The sequence below is a fragment of the Cuculus canorus genome, chromosome 1 (assembly GCF_017976375.1).
Source record: "Cuculus canorus isolate bCucCan1 chromosome 1, bCucCan1.pri, whole genome shotgun sequence".
Classification (NCBI taxonomy): Eukaryota; Metazoa; Chordata; class Aves; order Cuculiformes; family Cuculidae; genus Cuculus; species Cuculus canorus.
Window position 1 is genome coordinate 152,856,974 of NC_071401.1, and position 17,226 is coordinate 152,874,199.

General features: G+C 44.2%; 1 protein-coding gene across 30 annotated transcripts in view; it reads right to left on the minus strand.

The window, feature by feature from the left end:
* Positions 1–17,226, minus strand: part of RBFOX2 (RNA binding fox-1 homolog 2) — a 175,566-nt gene that overhangs the window by 59,927 nt on the left and 98,413 nt on the right. For 29 of the 30 annotated variants that reach the window (XR_008452095.1, XR_008452151.1, XR_008452136.1 and 26 more), the window contains one exon: positions 615–839. Coding sequence is in view for 21 of the 30 variants with exons in the window: in XM_054078545.1 (XP_053934520.1) it covers positions 615–839 (225 nt within the window). In the remaining 9 variants the exon portion in view is untranslated. Of the gene's footprint in view, positions 1–614; positions 840–1,733; positions 1,849–17,226 lie in introns of those variants that run through there. The other variant, XM_054078934.1, reaches the window with a different exon arrangement.

Below are 17,226 nucleotides of genomic sequence, written 5' to 3' on the forward strand. Positions count from 1 at the left end.
AAAGCTTTTCCTGGGATAATCTGCCAGCATGTTGCCCAGTGCCAGTTCCAAGCCATGGGAAGAAGAAAGAAAAAAAAATATAATGTGAAAATCTTTGTTTGGCAAATGGATGCCCAGTAGCTGAGAGGTCCTCTCCCATCTTTGCTCCCTGAAAAGTATTTTTCTACTATTAAAGAAAAGTATTTTTCTACTCTGCTAGCTTCCTGCAAATAGAAACACATTGAGATTATACCTGCGATGCATGTGCTCACTCTAGCACTTCATACCATCAAGCTTCCAGAATTTGTCTTCATCACATTCATCCGAATCATTCACCATTTAACTCAAGGTAATTAGCGTTTTTGTAAAGGACTGTTTTCGGACAATACCACCATGGTAATAACAACATGATCCCAGCTACTACTGCCCTTCGTAGACACCTACTTACGAGAGGAATATGCACCAGAGGAAAGATAGAAACCTAGTAATGGAAGGTCAGAAGCTACGTTTTGTTTAAATTTTCCTTTTCAAGTCTACTGCAGATTTGTTTAAGAAGTAGTTAGCAATCTAATCAATGGCTGCTTTTCCCCAAAGCATCGTGCTGCTCTCCTGGCTCTGCATCCTTCTGCACTTACTGCAAGAGATCCATTCTGCGTGCTGGCCGTGTTCGTGCTCTGCTCTCCATGCGGCTGCGTACTTCCGTAGAGTGTCAGATTGTGCTCGCTGGTCTGGCCTGCATAGTCCTGAGTGTGTGGCACCCCATACTCTGTGGGAATCCCGTTCTGTGGGGGTGGCGGAAATGGGATTGTGGTGAATGGCTGCACCATTGCATCAGGAGTTGCTGCTGGCTCCTGGTTACCCTGAAGAAAAAGAAAAGGAGAAAACAGCTTTATATTACAGAAGATGGATCAAAACATCAGCCTCAGAAATCATACACACATACATGTTCTTGTGAACATCCCACTCATGGTCACAGTCTTGCACAGTCTTCTATTATCTTTCTATATCAAATAGAGCACACCTCACTCCCCTGAGCCACAGCACTGTTTTCTTAATCTTTCTTGCTACCAGGTAGCGTGTGGAGAACAAACCATGAGAATTGCAACTTGCATACCCCTGTAATCTCATACAAGGTTTTACGGTAAGGCATTATTTTGATGGGAGAAGGACGCACTGAAACAACAGAACAGAGAAGGAAAAACAGAGAGAAGAACAGGGTTCTTTAATATCCCTTAAAGTACTGTATCTGGGTCCATCTCCTCCAGCCTGACCCTCCTGGCTCTGCTCACCAGCAAGCACACCACATGGTTCAGAGCACACTCTCCTCTGCTGTGTTACAGTAATAGAAGTACAATTCCATCTGTGTGGCAGCCCTCTCCTTTGCTCTGGCAGCATTAAGTATAGAGCGCAGGTGCTCAGGTATCAATTGCTGGAACATCCCATTTGTTTCATGTTGGCTGTGCAGAAGACACTGAAGAGCTGTGGGGAACTGAGCTGAGACCATAATCCTAGAGCGCACACGCCCTTCCTCAGTCCTGAGCATCACTACTGTCACATAAGGCATTGATTACCCACTCTACGGTAGGACAGTGGACTTTTCAGCAGCTTTTAGCACTGCCTTATATGTAGCCAACACCAACAGACAAACGACCATGCAGAAGTTATCCCCAAAAGACAATAAAAATCCTACACCACCACATCTGAAAAGCACCCGAAGCAAACACAAAAGCATGCAGCCCCTGCAGAGTTCTCACCGAGGGGGAGGCAAGGAGCTGCATTCAGCCACCCGGGAAGGAGAACCACCTTGACATTGAAGCCCAACCCCGGCAAGCTCAGGCTGCTGCACCGCTCCTACTGCTTCCACTGCCGCAGCAGGGGAAAAAAAAAAATCCACAGAAAAGATTTATGATAGGAGGGCTGTTTGATTTATGTGTGTGTCAACAAACTAATCCTGATTTTAAATTTTGGCTGCCATTCCAGCCCCAGGTCCTCCCCTACAAAGCCCAGAGGTGCTCGAGCCTATTCTGACACCAGTATATTTAAATCAATGAGTAAAACTGAAGCAGACCTTATCCTGCGGATAGGAAAGGCAAAGTGGGAATTACCAAGCAGCCTTTCAGCAGAGAGCGTGCAAGGGCTGACAGACCTCCAGTCAAGCTGGACAAACCTTTCAGTCCCTTTATCAGCCTACCTGCAGCTTTCTCTTCCGGGCGAAGGAAACAATGATAAATGCAGCATACCTCCAGCCAGCACCGGGTCATTCAGACACTGGCTGAATCCCAAATTTGTTCTGCCATTAGTCTATCTGCTCTGCCTCCCCTGGGGGCCACGTGGCCACGCGCTCCCGCAGCTCGGGAGAAGGAGAGGGAAGGGCATTCAATACCACTTAGCGGAGCTGAACTGCAGCCTTGGCCCACGCTGAACAACAGGCAGTTTCATTAACTAAAGTCCAGCTGCTGCAAAGTCTTGCTGCCTGAAGAAACACAAAACTCTGCAGCATCATCTGAGAAAGAAAAATTCAGGCAAGCGTGCCAGCCACGGCCAGTGCTCGGTTCCTTGCACGCACTCCCCTGAGCAGTTGCAGCCCTGTATCACATGCAAGCAGCTCTGCAGAGGTTTTTTTACACACCAAGCACATTTTCTGAAAGAAGGACAAGGGGCTCTTTTCCCCCCCATAAAAAGGAGGGCAGTTCTACCAGCCCTCCACTTCTGCTCACTCCTCTGCCATTCTCAGCTTCAAAGCAGGGAGCTTCTGACACAACATAAACCACCATCAAGAACTGCAGAGCAAGTTTTACAATGGGAGGGAGGAGAGGCTGAGTGATGGCTATCCCACTGAAAACCAGGTATTAGCAACCACATCACCCACCTACTCGGAGTATTTATGCCCTGTCACGACAGTTCTACCCCTTCCACACACCACCTCCTTTGTAAACGCTTTTGCTTACGATGCTCACTATATCCAAGTGCCTGCGGGATTCCATACAGCCCAGGCTGCCTGCCCATTTCTTGATTTAACACAGGAGCCAAATATGAAACTGATTTCCCTTTTTAAAAAAAGAACTTCAAAAATCAGTAGGGTAATCCCAGGAAAGATGCAGTAGCTGAAAGTATTTCCAATTTTCTTAGAACAAGCTGGAGTTAGAAGGTGGTCATACCCTGGATAGGTAGAAGAGACTGCTAATTAACTACAATCAAAATCTATTCTGCTATCCTCCCAGTGGTGCAGGGCTGCTCCCCAAAGGACAAAGTCCACTGTTTTGTTTAATCTACTCTTAGACTACTTAAAACGTCAACCCATAAATCTTATATAATCTTATTTTCAACACTTTTACCCCTCAGTTAATACCCTTCCTTCTAATTTAAATGCATTTCAAAGTTTTAAATATTTTCTCTCCCTTCTTCAGTTATCTACAAATGCTTGAAGGATGAAAAATGCTCGCCTTCTCTTCCACTGCCTGTGATGTTTTGATAATACAGATTTGAGCTTAATCACACTTTGCAAGCCAAAATATCCTAGCAACTTTATTTATTACTTCTCTCTGACCTTTCTAAGATTTTCAAATAAAGGATTTCTGGTGCAGAATGAAATGTTTTTAATACCATTGCCACGTCCCCCTTTTTTTTTTTTTCCTAATCGCACTAATATGCAAAAATCCTATCTTTTATTACAAATGTATCCTTAATTTAGTGTCTTGGGTTATCTCTAGATCTATCACCATTATGCTTGTCCAGGCTGCATTATCCTGTGGAGTATCTGTATCTCTAATTTTTTTTCCTCTTGATATGATTATGTACACGTTTCCCATCTGATTTTTTTTTTGTAATTTTAATTTCCTTTGATGCTTTAGAATTACTTTTCTTCTGTTTCCACCAGTGTCTGCAGAAAAGGACTCCCGAGGAGATCTCTGCAGGTTTCACAGCATACTGATATCCTCCAAACCCAGAGGGGATTCCACCTCCTGTTATTCTACCGAATTTCAACATTTACACAACACTTCATCTTTTCAAGAACTAACACACACCAAAAAAAAAAAAAAAAAAAAAATCCCATTTACCTTCAAACACAGAATCTGAACTCCCTTCCCTACTTCTAACCCACCAGGGAAAATAAATCCTGCAGTCAGAGATGTTGCTTCTTCCACTTCTCAGAAGGTACAAAGAACATGGAGAAAGCCTCTCACTTTCCTCATGAATATACATACGTAACAGAAAGACTCCTCTGAAAGTATTTTGTCTATACAATCTCAGCTACATACCTCACTGCATAGTCAGTCCTGCCTGGTTTAGCTCATTAAATTCTCTTCAACACCGACTCAAACGAAGGACAGACTCAGATGGATATGTCCAAGAGTAGTCACCATCCTCAAACAGATGCAAGGCTGCAGTCACAAGACTAGGAAAGCCCGGCTGCAGCTCCCCACAAAACCTATTGCCGGCTTCAACTTGTGTGATGGCACAAAATAAACCTAACCAACATTCAGGAGCACACACGCGTTTCTGTCAGCCACAATGCAGGGTGGCTGGCAGTCTCCAGGAGGGGAGCTTGAGGGATATTTGGCTGCAGGAATAATTTCAGCAGTTCCAGCTTAATGACTTCCCTCCATGACTTTGTGCCGCCATGCACCAGCCATATTAGCTGCCACCTCACATCATTAAACTGGGAAAGGTTGTTCCCTGCAACTGGAACTCAGTATAATTAACACATGCTCCTTCAAAAAAGGAAAAAAAACCCTCCAGTATGATATATGGTGCCCTGTAGTTCAAAGAAAAACAGCATTTCTGTATTTCCTATTCATTCTGTTGCCCTGCTCCCAGAAAAATCACTCATCCACAGCAGTTAGGAATTCAAAGCAGCTCCCCTCTTGCAAGATCTTGACATCTGATTCATCAGCATCAAAGCCCTCAAGGCACAAGAGGGATATGGGATACACGCCTGGGGTCCCTTTTCAGGCCCCTGTTCTCAGCCCTACAAAAGGTCCAGTCACACCCTCGCAGGTGCCAACTTCCTTCCTTAGGTCAGGGTTGTGCCGGCAGCTCAGTCTAAACCCAGCCCACATTTTGTTTACAAAACACAAATTAGCTAAACCAGTGAAAAACCCCTAATGGGGACATATTTCTAAGAGTTTATGCAGCTTTAACCTAATTAACAAATTTTGTAGCTCCAAGTTAAGCGCAGGAACGGTAAGCAACCGCACATAGTTGTACGTTGCAGAAAGGTGGGAACTGGGGACCATGCCTCAAAGAGGAGCAACGTGGTTTAACAAATGCAATGTAGGATGAATTCTTTCAGCAGACAGCAGGTGGTGATCCAAGATCACGGCACTGAAGCGTCAACAGCGCCAAGAACACCAGAAATGCACACAAAGGCCTCCTACTTCCATAAAACTGTCAGAGATCAGTCTGCTTTGTGAAGAGCTGGTTTTGTTTTGCTCATTAGAGAAACGGGTGTAATTATAGGGATATGAAAGGAGCCTTAGAACAATGCAGCTCCAGATCCCTTCTGTATCAGTACACCAATACATGCATTGACGTTAAAGCATAACTAACCAAATACGATTTATAATCCTGGTAAATCTAAACTGGTACAATTTCTGTAGAGACATTTCCATGTAAACTGCCACAAGGTAAACCGTGCTGTCCATAACCTTACTGTGAGCATCAGAGGAAGGTGCAGAGAAATGCTACAGCACGTGAACATCAAATAATCTCTTAAGTATGCCTTTCAACTCTGGTAACCTCCAAACCATTGGGATACATGTTAGTATATGTCTATTAGTGAAATGAGGTTTCTAACAGGTATGCCTTCACTGAACTCATTTTATGAAACCTCAAAGCAACTGACTTGCAGCCAAAAGAAGGCAATTAACCTGTTTGTGAAGACCAGTGTGTTCCAGGCTACGAATGTTTGCTCTCTGCGCTAATCTAATCCCTTTCATAAACAGCGAAAATGTTTGTAGCTGGGATCTGAAGAGCCTGGCACAACCGTTCAACCTGGAGCCACTGCCTGCCCTCAGCTCTCCGCATGAAAAGGATCCATGAAAGGGGTACTTGTGAGCAAGGGGGACACGAGGACTGCACTGTCCATCCTCCAACCAAGGTCACAGCCTCCTGTCAGGGAGGAAAATGTGACACGGGGCTCTGGCAGAAGAGGCCACACACTGATCCTTGACTGTATGCAGAGCAAGAGAGGAAGGGTCTACCATACAACCCTGCTGCTGCAGGAGCAAGAAAATAAAAATAATAAGGAACATGGGCTGGGTTTCTCCTCTGCCCCTTCCCACAGCTCAACACAAATTTAGTTTGCTGTTATAGACTCCCCTTCCAACATAGCCTCCACTCACAAGACTCCTTGTGCAGGACTCCTGGGGGACTCATAGAATGGTTTTGGCTGGAAGGGACCTTAAAGATCATCCAGTTCCAATCCCTCTGTCATAGGCAGGGATACCTCCCACAAGATCAGGTTGTTCAGTGCCCCATCCAACCTGGCCTTGAACATCTCCAGGGATGGGGCATCCCTGACCTCTCCGGACAACCTGTCCACCCTCACAGTAAAAAAAACTCTTACTAATATTTAATCTAAATCTCTTTCAGCTTAAAATCATTACTCCTCATCCTATTACTACACTCTTGAGAAAGAGCTGCTCCACGGCTTTCCTGTAGGCCCCCCTTTAAGTATTGGAAGGCTGTAATAAGGTCTCGTGGCCACAGCTCCAGAAGAAGCTGAGGAAGCTCTACAGCTGAGGAACTCTGGAGCTACTGCTGTCCCACCTCCAACAGTGTGTTCCTGTCCTTTCTCCCTGTCAGCTATGGTGCTACATCCACCCTCCACCGAGATCTTTCAGCACATATCCCAGGGAAAAAAAATTATCGCTTTGTTATTGTCAGGTTAGTTTTGTTCCCAGTCAAGAGTGCTGAAATGACTTGGCAAAGACTTGGAGGATAACTGGAGCCAGAAAGGAGAAGAGGCAGAGAAGTTGAAGAGGGAATGGCCACGGGCACCAGCAGCTGGATGAGCTCAGGCTGCCAGGGAGCCGCAGTCTTCGGTATGCATTAACTCTCACCCTAGGCTATCCCACAATCTGTCCACTGATAACAAACATATCAGCAAGCAATTTCTTTGCAAATGCAGACGGATACAAAGCAGCATGAGGGACTCTGCAAGACCCACTAGGAACTGGAGCATTATCCCTTCCAGAAAACCACAGGCTGGGCCATTACATCAGAGATAAACGCCAAAGCTCTCACAGGATGTAGAACCTAAGCCATGATCTTCAAAATGTACTTTTGCTCTTCAGGGCCATGACAATACTCAAACATAAGCCAAAGTGATGTATGGGAAGACAAAGTGATGGCTTGGTGTTCTGGTTTAAGCTAAAGCAGAACTGATTTTCACACCTGGCCATGTGAACTCTGCAGATGCCCACAAATATCATACAAGCTCTTTACCCTAAAATGCAGTAATAACACTTTCTACATCACAGACGCTTCTTTACTAATTATTTTCTGAGTGGGAGCAGTGGGTAGAAAGCCTATGGAGAGGAAGTTTAGAGGTGAAAAGGATATACAAAAGATATAGCCATCTTCTCATATTCTTCATCTTTATACAAACGTTCTTTTCCTGGATTCAGAGGGGTGGTGTGACCCTAACCTGACACCTACAGGCTTCACTACAAAGGCATTTCTGTTACTCCAGAGAGGAAGACTGGTGTGTCTGGCTGGCTGGTGACCCAGAGTGTTAAAATTAACACTCTCTTTTCTTGATGTGGGCTGATCACAAAAGCACCTTGAAGAGGATCGCAGTAATAAGGGGTTTGTGTTTCATCTGCACATCTGCAGCCTGATTATTTGATCTATGACGTACAGGGTTAACAGAAAAGGATACTGGGATTTTGACTCTACTACTATGGGCACAAGAACAATTCCTCCCAAATCCTCCACAGAGTGGAGGATTTGCAAACGTTTGGTGGAGTTTTATGCTAATTTTGCTAAAATGGAGGAAAGTTGATATGTAAGCATTCTTTCTTTGAATTTAGATCAGATGCAATCATTTCAGGAAATGCTTTTCACATATGGTTAACTTAAGCCTATATAAGCTAATCTTCCACAAAGAAAAAAAAATATGCCTGCACTTAAGCTTGCATCTAGGTAACCATTTAAAGGCATGTTTTCTTCAGCTTCCTGGTGTAAGTTTGCACTAGATTAGATAATCTTCCCCTTCCTTCTCCCAGATACGTACAGCAAGGGAAGAACAAGTTATCTTCTAATACACAGCCTATCATTCCAGGCCATCAAAAACTGTTCCGTAAAATAAAACAGCTGGCCTTTCTATTTTTTTTTTAATGCATTTAAGAACTCTACAGAGAAGAAGTTCAAGCCTCTATTTTGTAAGAAAGATGAAAGAAAATTATAGTCTTATCTTATATACAGGAAGTACTCACTCATCCCCATGTTGTCATTATTCCTGGTAATGGTCAACTTTTGCTCTATCTCAATGCACAAATGCAGGCTTTTGGTGCGGGATGCGCACACGCTTAACCAAAGAGCCCCTGGGCAAAGAGGCTTCCTGTTGGATATAGCCAAAGCTTTAGAGTCACATAACGTTAATAAGACCCAGAACCCTACCAGCCCTACTTACCTGACAGAAACGTGTACCTTTCAGATTTTTAAATAACACTTTCTGCTCCCAAAATCTATATTATTCCCTGTTAAAAAAAAAAAAAAAAAAAAAAAAACCCCAACCAACAATTGAATGTTACTGGCACGAAGGCATCCCAACAAATGCTTTCAATCAATTCATGCTCTCTGGGGTTGATTAGAAAGACAGAATTGTGCTTCAAGAGACGACATTGAGGTCTCAACATCTGTTTCCATTCCATATTAGGAATTAAACTACCTCCAAGAATTATTAGGGAGAACGCGGCAGGAGTGTGGAGCAAAGGAAAAAGTCATCAAGATGGATACAATCTCAGCAGCAAAGCCAGTGAGTAAGAGAAAGGCTCAGGTTCAATTTTTTCTTCCAGATCTAGTCCTTTAGCACCTACCCTGGCTGTGTTCTTCCCACCTCTGCAATATTCCAAGTGAGTATTTTCCACTTCACACTCACAGTCAAACGTTCTTGGGGGGAAAAAAAGATTTTCATAAGACAACTAGCTTCCAATGAATCAGCATGAAAATAAAGTCTTAAAATATTATGAATCCAGTCATACGTTAATCGAGCAGGTACCCAGACTGGCAGAAGCAGCTCTCACACAAGTGAGATTGCTTTACTATCAGGCATAGAGGGTTAAGTTTCTTCTTTTGGACCAGAATACAAATGAATCACAGCTAAGAAACTGTGCTGCAGATGTGTCACGTATGTTTAATCCAAGCTAACAGCGATTAGCTTTTCAGCAGATTAGCAAACCGATCACACTCACAGTTGCATGACTGCGGATCCTCACGCAGGGAGGCAGCAGGAACCGGAGGCTGGTGGTGGGGAAGAAATGTGGTAACTGCTCTTTCAGGAGTGGTTCATGTTTCAATCAGGGAACCTGGGCACTCATGTACATGACTCTAAGACAGCACAGAGAACCTGCCTGTGTTGGTTTTCTGCCTTAGTCCTGACCCCTAACCAGTGGTTCCTGGTGCTGCTCAGTAAAATAAGGGCTGCAGAACTTAGAAATGTAACAGAGAAGAAAACCGCCCAATGTCTGGGAGTAACTCTTGACTAGCCTGTCAGGGTGGCAGCTACTGTGATCTCAGCAAATTCTGCAATCAGACTGCTCGCTTCAGACAGCTTTGTTTCAAGGATGATAGTAGCTCTGTAGGTGACGTCATATTTCTAAAAATCAGTGTCTGCTTGTCCAACCACAATCAGGTACCTGAGCTGGATTGATAAGCAATGTTTCATCCCACATCCCTACTCTGTGAATGGACTATCGCCCTGTATCTGCAAGCATATCACCAAATCTCAGTGAACGTGGGGAGTTATTCCTGCAACCTCAAGAATTCAAACTGCTTTCCTCAATGTATAAATCCTCATGAAGCTCATTCAGCCCCTTAGAAAGACTTCTATCTACTTCAGTCACGGAATTTTTCAAAGCCCTTACTATGTGACTCAGTTATCTGTAATAGACTCTTCCAGATCTCTCCTTATATCCAGCACTCCTCTAAGAAGGATTTTGAAGATCACTTTTGGCATTAGGCTTCCCTGTCCTCCTCTCCCCTTCTGTAAGGGGAATGAGCTGAAGGCAGCAAGGAAGTTGTGGAGCTGCTGTTCGGAGATGACTTGGCTCCTGGAGGATGGACAAATCTCAAAGCCCTGTCCGGCAACTTCACTGGGGCTCTTATAGGGGCCCCTTCAACTACATCAATTACAGTGGCCAGCAGGAAAGTCCTCCTGCCTGCTTGCACTAATTCCAGCATCTCAGAGTGAAAAAGCAGCCCTGCCTCCACTGCCAGCACAGGAGGAAGACGAGGAAGGGAGAAAGCACTGGGAAGGGGAGAGCACATCTGGAATCAATTGCAGCGTGCTGAATGCCTCAGAAAGAACTGCAGAGCTGGCAGAAAGCATAGCGAGGAGCTGCGCGTTCAGACGTGACTATGGAGCAAAGGTGGGGGACGAGATGTATACAGCATACTTAAACACAAAACCAGAGCTCCTCTTGGGGCTCTTTTTTTAAAATGCAAGCAGCTGAATGTCTCAGCCCTGTCACATTTTCATGGGTACGGTCAGAATTCAGTACAGGAGATAAGGGATGAAATGTGCACAGCCCCAGCCGAAGCAAATGCAACTCATCTGTGACTCGAGCACCAGGACTCATTAACACAGCAACGATACTATATCAAACTGGTCTCAGGGTGTTGGGGGGGCAGGAAATCTGTGATGGACTTGGCACACTCTCAAGAACAGAAATTTGATGGTTTAAAAAAGCATATTTCTTCCCACAGTTACTTTCCATTCCAGCAATGCATTCTCCCATCTCCTGCTACTCATTTGTTCCAAGAGTTTTCCACTTTCATGGAAGCCTCCACTGTGTGTCCTGGAAAGGAGCAGAGGGTCACTGAGAATCAACTCATCAATACACGGTAGCCTGATAAAAAGATCGACTACAGTATTTCGATGTATTACCAACAAGTAGGATGTGGGAAGCACTGCTACTTTGGTACATGGCATCAGCCAGATGAAAAATAAGATATATGCTTCCACAAACAAACTTCAAAAAGAGGAATTAAAAATTTTGTGAAAGTACAGTAACAGTGACTGGAAAAAAAAAAAAGTAGGCACTAATAATATTTAATCTAATGAACAAAGACATCAAGAAAACCAACAGCCAGAAGCTGAGTCTGATAAATTCAGCTCTAATAAAAGACACCATTTCATTTTGTTTACTGATTTCTAAATGACAGTCATTAAGTCAGCAGGTGAGAAGGACTCAGTCCTTGCCATCACTTCATGCCTTCATGCTGAAAACATTGTGTCATTCAAAACAAAGGTACTTGAGTGAGACATAATGGCCTACAATGCACATACAGGCAGAAGAGAGAATCTAAACCTGGATCTATATGACAATATTCTAGAAACCTAAGAAGAGCTGGTGGAAGTCGATGCACATAAATTAAAGCAGATTAAACTAAGCAGCAGACACATTTATAACTAAAATGACTTCACATTGTGGACAGGAACAAGCTATTGAGACGTGTAAGTGCAGTTTCGTGTACCACCTAATATGATAAACCACCAACTGGCCTCAAAAGCAGTGGCTCCGCTTCCCTCCTTGGCTGCTGTGAGATCAAGTCATGCCACAGCCATAGTCAGAAAATTAATTCAAACAATAGTCATCTGTTTGGTCATAAACCAAACTGTCTTGCTTTATATCTGCCTAAGCATGATGCCCAAAGCGGTGAGGAGGCTGAACATATGGCCAGGGCAGAGAGACGATGGGGACTATTCTTTTCACAGCAGCCCATAGTTACGCTACATTAAACGCAACTTGAAAATGCACCTGAAAGCCACTTCATCCTAGAACAAGAGGTTGCGTGGACATATAGCATATGTTATTGTCACTACCTGCTTTGCTTACGCTTAACTTCTAGTATGTCCTCATGTCAGCCAGTATAAAGATGGTTTAAACAGACATAATTTGTCAAATATCTGAGGAAAGATTACCCCTCTGTTCCAAAATCCTTTTAAAGCCTCTTTCCCCCAGGCTTTCCAGCTAACATACCAAATTCTTGCTGTAACCACAAACCACCACAGGACTTCTCCCCTACACAGGCCACCTGCACAGCTCAGAGGTGAAGCCTGAGGCCAGCAGCACTTTGACCACTTTTCAGGTGGCTCCTCCTGTGCTGAGTGCTGTTAACACAGCTCCTGCAACCCCCATGCTCAGCAGCCACTTTGAAAGCATGCTGCTCTCCCTTGTCACCACCTCATCAATACCTTGATCACATAAAACATGTGTGGGTTTAACAACAACAGTATACCAAATATTCACATTAAAACTACTGCATGGTACTGGTAGTCCTACTTTTAAACTGCTGTATTTTACTGAAGCTAAATCAATAAACCTTAAAAGCTAAATTGATACGAGCATCTCATTTTGAAGGCACGCCTGTCAGCATCTGCAGCTCCATTAATACATTACTGCATGAGTTCCCGTGAAATTTACCCCTCCACAATTCCCAGCAGATCTCCACCTTTCACTGCCAAGTGCATTAAAGGTCTTTCTCCCCCTTCCTTCTGTCTGCTCATACCTACAGAAAGACAAGAGAACAGGCTACACAAAACTTAAACCCTTTCAGCCAGTCGGTCTCCCCTTCTGTACATCCCCTTTCACACACGCAGTGTCAGGCTAAACAAAGACGCTCACTCCAGGATACAGGCCTGGAAAAAAAAGCATTAGCATCTGGCAACCAAGAGCAGCACCCCAGCATACAAGCCTGAGAGCAAACACAAGTCTCTGGCATGAAGAGGAAACACCGAGATGTACGCCTGACTGCTCCTGTCAATCTTGCAGTGCGGGAATGCCCGATTATATTTTTTTTTCCCTCTAATATATTTTTATCATATTACTGAAAGGAAATACCAGGGACTGCTGCAGCCCCTGTCCCTTGAGGCTCTGCTGCTGCCATCAGGCTGCGCTGCCTTTGCACCTATGAATATTTCAACAGGGCAATAAATATTTCAGAGCACATTCATCCCAATGAGAAGTCTACTAGCATGAGAGAGACGAGACAATCACACATGGCCAGAGCCGCTCCTCGTTCTGCCCCTTCACTCCTGCACTGCCTGCCCTCCCTCAGCCCCCCTTTCCTCCAGTCCTCAATAGGCACCTGAGAGGCTCAAATATTTATGAGCACAGCTCCAGTTACTTTCCAAACAAGCAAAAAAACACTGTAAAAAGTAAAAAGGTGCTCTCTTTTCCAGCAAGGTGCAGAACACAGCTACTGCATGCTAGGCTTGCACCTCTTCTGGGGTTTCTGGCTTTTGGGTGTAGTGCTCACACTCGGGGAGAAAATAATTTGCTTGAAGACCCCACAGGGTCTTATATCTTTTAATACTGCACCTTGGAAGAACAAAAAAAACAGGACCATCGAACTCAAAAGCTTGACCAGGATGTGGTAAAGCATGAAAGCATGGAAGCCTGTCTCTTCCCCCACAATTCCCTCCTTTAAATTCAGCAGTGGATTTACTTGGTAGCTAGCAGTTCTGCTGGGCTCTCTGTGGGATGCTAACAGATGTACACAACTTGGCCACCACTGGCACAAATAAGATCGGCAAGAAAACAGGTTTAGGACATAACAGAAAATGCATTCATTTACTCAGCCGTCATCTGCGTGTTGCTCATGTACTGCTATTTTTACTTTCATAGCGCTAACAGCTTGGGGGTTTAGCTAGGAGCTCAGCTATGTTGTCACCTATAAAGAAACTTTTTTTTTTTTTAGGAAAAGACAATTTCAGGGGGTAACTAAAATTTTGCAGTAAATTTTGAAGGAAATCAAAATAGTATATAAAACACTTGCTCAGGATCAAATCTGTAGGTCCATAAAACCACAGCCATGCTCAAAAATGGACTTCCACACCAGCTCCCCCTGCATATCTAATTAAATTTAAAAGACAAAAGATATTTGCTGGTTGCACAATATATGGATAAGCCTTCACTAAAGTCTACAGCGAGTGTAGGGAAGCCAAAAGACACTCTCATAAAGAGCAGGCAGCAGCCTAAGGGTTATCCTAAGTGACAGGTGCAAGGTAGCCTGCCCTGGCTAACTGAACAGCACCAGGGCATCTCCCTTCCAGTTAAAGGCTGTAATTAATAGTATACAAAAAGAGAAACATCTCTGCCGTTCCTGGTGCTTACATTTTAAAAGATGATCGTAACTAACGTGCAATCTTAATGTGTCACAAGCTCTCAAAGACCCCTCTTGGACTGCACAAGAAGACACTCCTTGTACCTGGATCCTGGCCCAGCTTCAAGTACAAGCTTGGCACCAAATGGTTCAGCCCCATCACGCCTTTCACATGGCGGAGCGCACACAAGGGTGTGTGACAGCTGAGCAATGTCCATCTGCAGACCATCTTGGATTAAACTGCTAAATTTCCCTGCAGTCTCACTTCAGCTGTTTTTAGACTTTTGCTTTTTAGACCTTTGAAAAGGAACAGCTGGGTCTTTGCTATGCCCTGCAGTACAGCACGAGTGATTTTTCCCACCGCAAGCCAGAGCTCCTGCTATTTCATCCACAGTCCTCTTGGTCAAGAGAAGGGACCAATGCAGCATCTGAGCACTGCATAGCCATCTCGGGATGGCCAGTTTCCTAGCAGTGAAATTCTCTCCCATTCCTCTGCTTTATATATGCACAAATTGGCTCCAAAGTGAAGAATTGAACCGTCAAACAGTAAAACCTCCCTCCAGACAGTATTTCAAGGAAGAGCAGCTGCCTACTGAACAGGTGGATCAATCAACTGTCCCTTCTGACCAAAGCCTCCTGGAAAAGCAGCAGCATCCCTTCTTCAAGACTAGCCATCAGCCGCACTACCAAAAAGATGCTATTTATATTAAAAATACAAACTAGTAATCACAGCAGTGTCGTTCAGAGACTGACAACCATCCAACTGCTTTGCCAGCAGTGAGTCCTGGGACTTTAAATCTCTGTTCCTCACCACTAACCCAACTGCCCTTCGCATATCACTAAAACTAAAGGATCCAGTCAGAAGTCTAACCCAATCTGGCCCAGAAACTACTTTGTACTTTCCTGTCCTATTAACAGACCTCATACACAGAGGAAGCAAAATATCCTGGAAGATGAGCAATTACCTCACCAAGTAATTTAGAGCAGGAGTTACCATTTTGCAGCAGACATCAAAATGAGTGCTCCTCTGCTGACCGTGCAGCTCCATGTTATTCCCATGATGGGCTGCACACTAATATGGCAAAAAAAAGGCATCTGATCCCAGTCAAGAATCAAAAGATAATGTTTGCTACAATACAAAAAGTGTTAGGAAGGAAAATGACATTTAATACTGTGGCTCCTGAGGATCTTTCATGACTCAAAAAATAAATGCAAAGAGATGAAAAAGTTAATTTGGATCATATCAGCCTCACTGGCAGGCAAAGGGCAGAGCAGGCACCCTGGGGAGAAGGAGGGAAGGATTTGCCATAGATCAGGTTACTATCAATGACAGCTGACCTAAAACACCACAAGATTCCAGCAGACTCTGCCACTTCTTCTAATTTTCAAAGGTGCAACTGCCTTCTTTAAGAGATGAGATGTGTGAAACGTCTAACACTGTAACTGAGGTCAGGGAGGAAGAAGATCCTGCAGCATGAGCATATAGGAAGCCAAGATTATAATCCTCGCTGCTACAGAAGGAGCACAATTAGCTGAAAACAAGAAGACAGAAGTGAATTGTTCCTTTGAAGATGTAAAAGTTTTGATCCAAAGCAATGAGGACACAAAGAACCAGAACTGTTTCTCACCAGTCTGAAGCTACTGCAGGGAACAGACAGACGGACAAACACGCCTCTTCGAAACAGATGTCTGTCTGCAACCCGACAAACTCACAGCTTTGGAAACGAGGAGACCCAGCTTGCTAGATGGGCTCCACACAATCATTCCCCCGATGGGCGAGCACTTCCCACAGACATAGTTTGTCACTGTTAAACCTGAGAAACGTTCTTCAGCACAAGACCTCAGCACTTGGGTTTAACTTTGATTTGTTTGAAGGGATCTGAACTGCCCCACTCCACTGGAAGCAAAGAGTAAGCAACACTGAGAACTGACAGGTCTAGTCAGGCACCAACAAATCAGTGCTCTGCAATATGTTTGTCTGTTGTGGGTGATCCTTTCCAATGTCAAGCATCCAGGCTGGTAAAGCTCATCACAAATTAAGCATTGGTTGTGTCCTGTTAAATTGTCAGGAAGAGTTAATCTTCAAAAGCAGTCCATGACAGCATGAGTAGTAGCCCACAGCAGCCAACATATTTATTGTCATCTGATGGCCCCTTCATTTGTTAGGCCTTCAAAAAGCACTAAGAGATTCACAGGAAGACTGATATATGTGGAAAAACTTCCTTCAAAGCATTTAAAATGAAAATTGCTCTTATAGCTCCCCCTCACACATCCACGACATAAAGCCTTTTCAGAATCCCAGAATTTGGCACCAATGCAGTGACTACTTGCATTACATAGCTGTGGTTGATTTTGTTGATCACAGAGGGGATGGTTTGAGTGACTGCCTCCAGCTTTGTGCTCCATTTCCACTGGGCACTACCAACATCACATCTAATTAACAGGCTCATCTCCATGCACTTCTGCAAGAGCAGGACTAATGCACCTGACCTCACAAGGCAGGCAGAGGAGCTGCTCACACAGGCACAATAACCTCCAGAAGAAAAGCTGGGACAGAAACAGCTGAGGGCTATTCCCAAGCCACTTCACAGCTGGACTGGCTGCAGGAGGCCTGGCCCCATGCTAAGGCTCTTCTGCTAGGATTGCCAGAATAATAGCCAGGAGGCTCATCACAGCTCTGCATTTAAATTGCATCAATCAAACGTGATTCTTTCCTGTCACCAGTTTCTTTTCTCCCATATTTAGGCAAGAAAGTATCACAGAATAATGTGATACTTTCTCTGTATGGTGACACACAGAGCCTCACAGCTCACCTAGAGGCCTACTACACTTTCAAAAGCTACAACAGCCCTCTATAAACCCCCCAGAAGAATGAAATTTATCTTCCTTTATGCTCCTCCAAAACATTAAGGA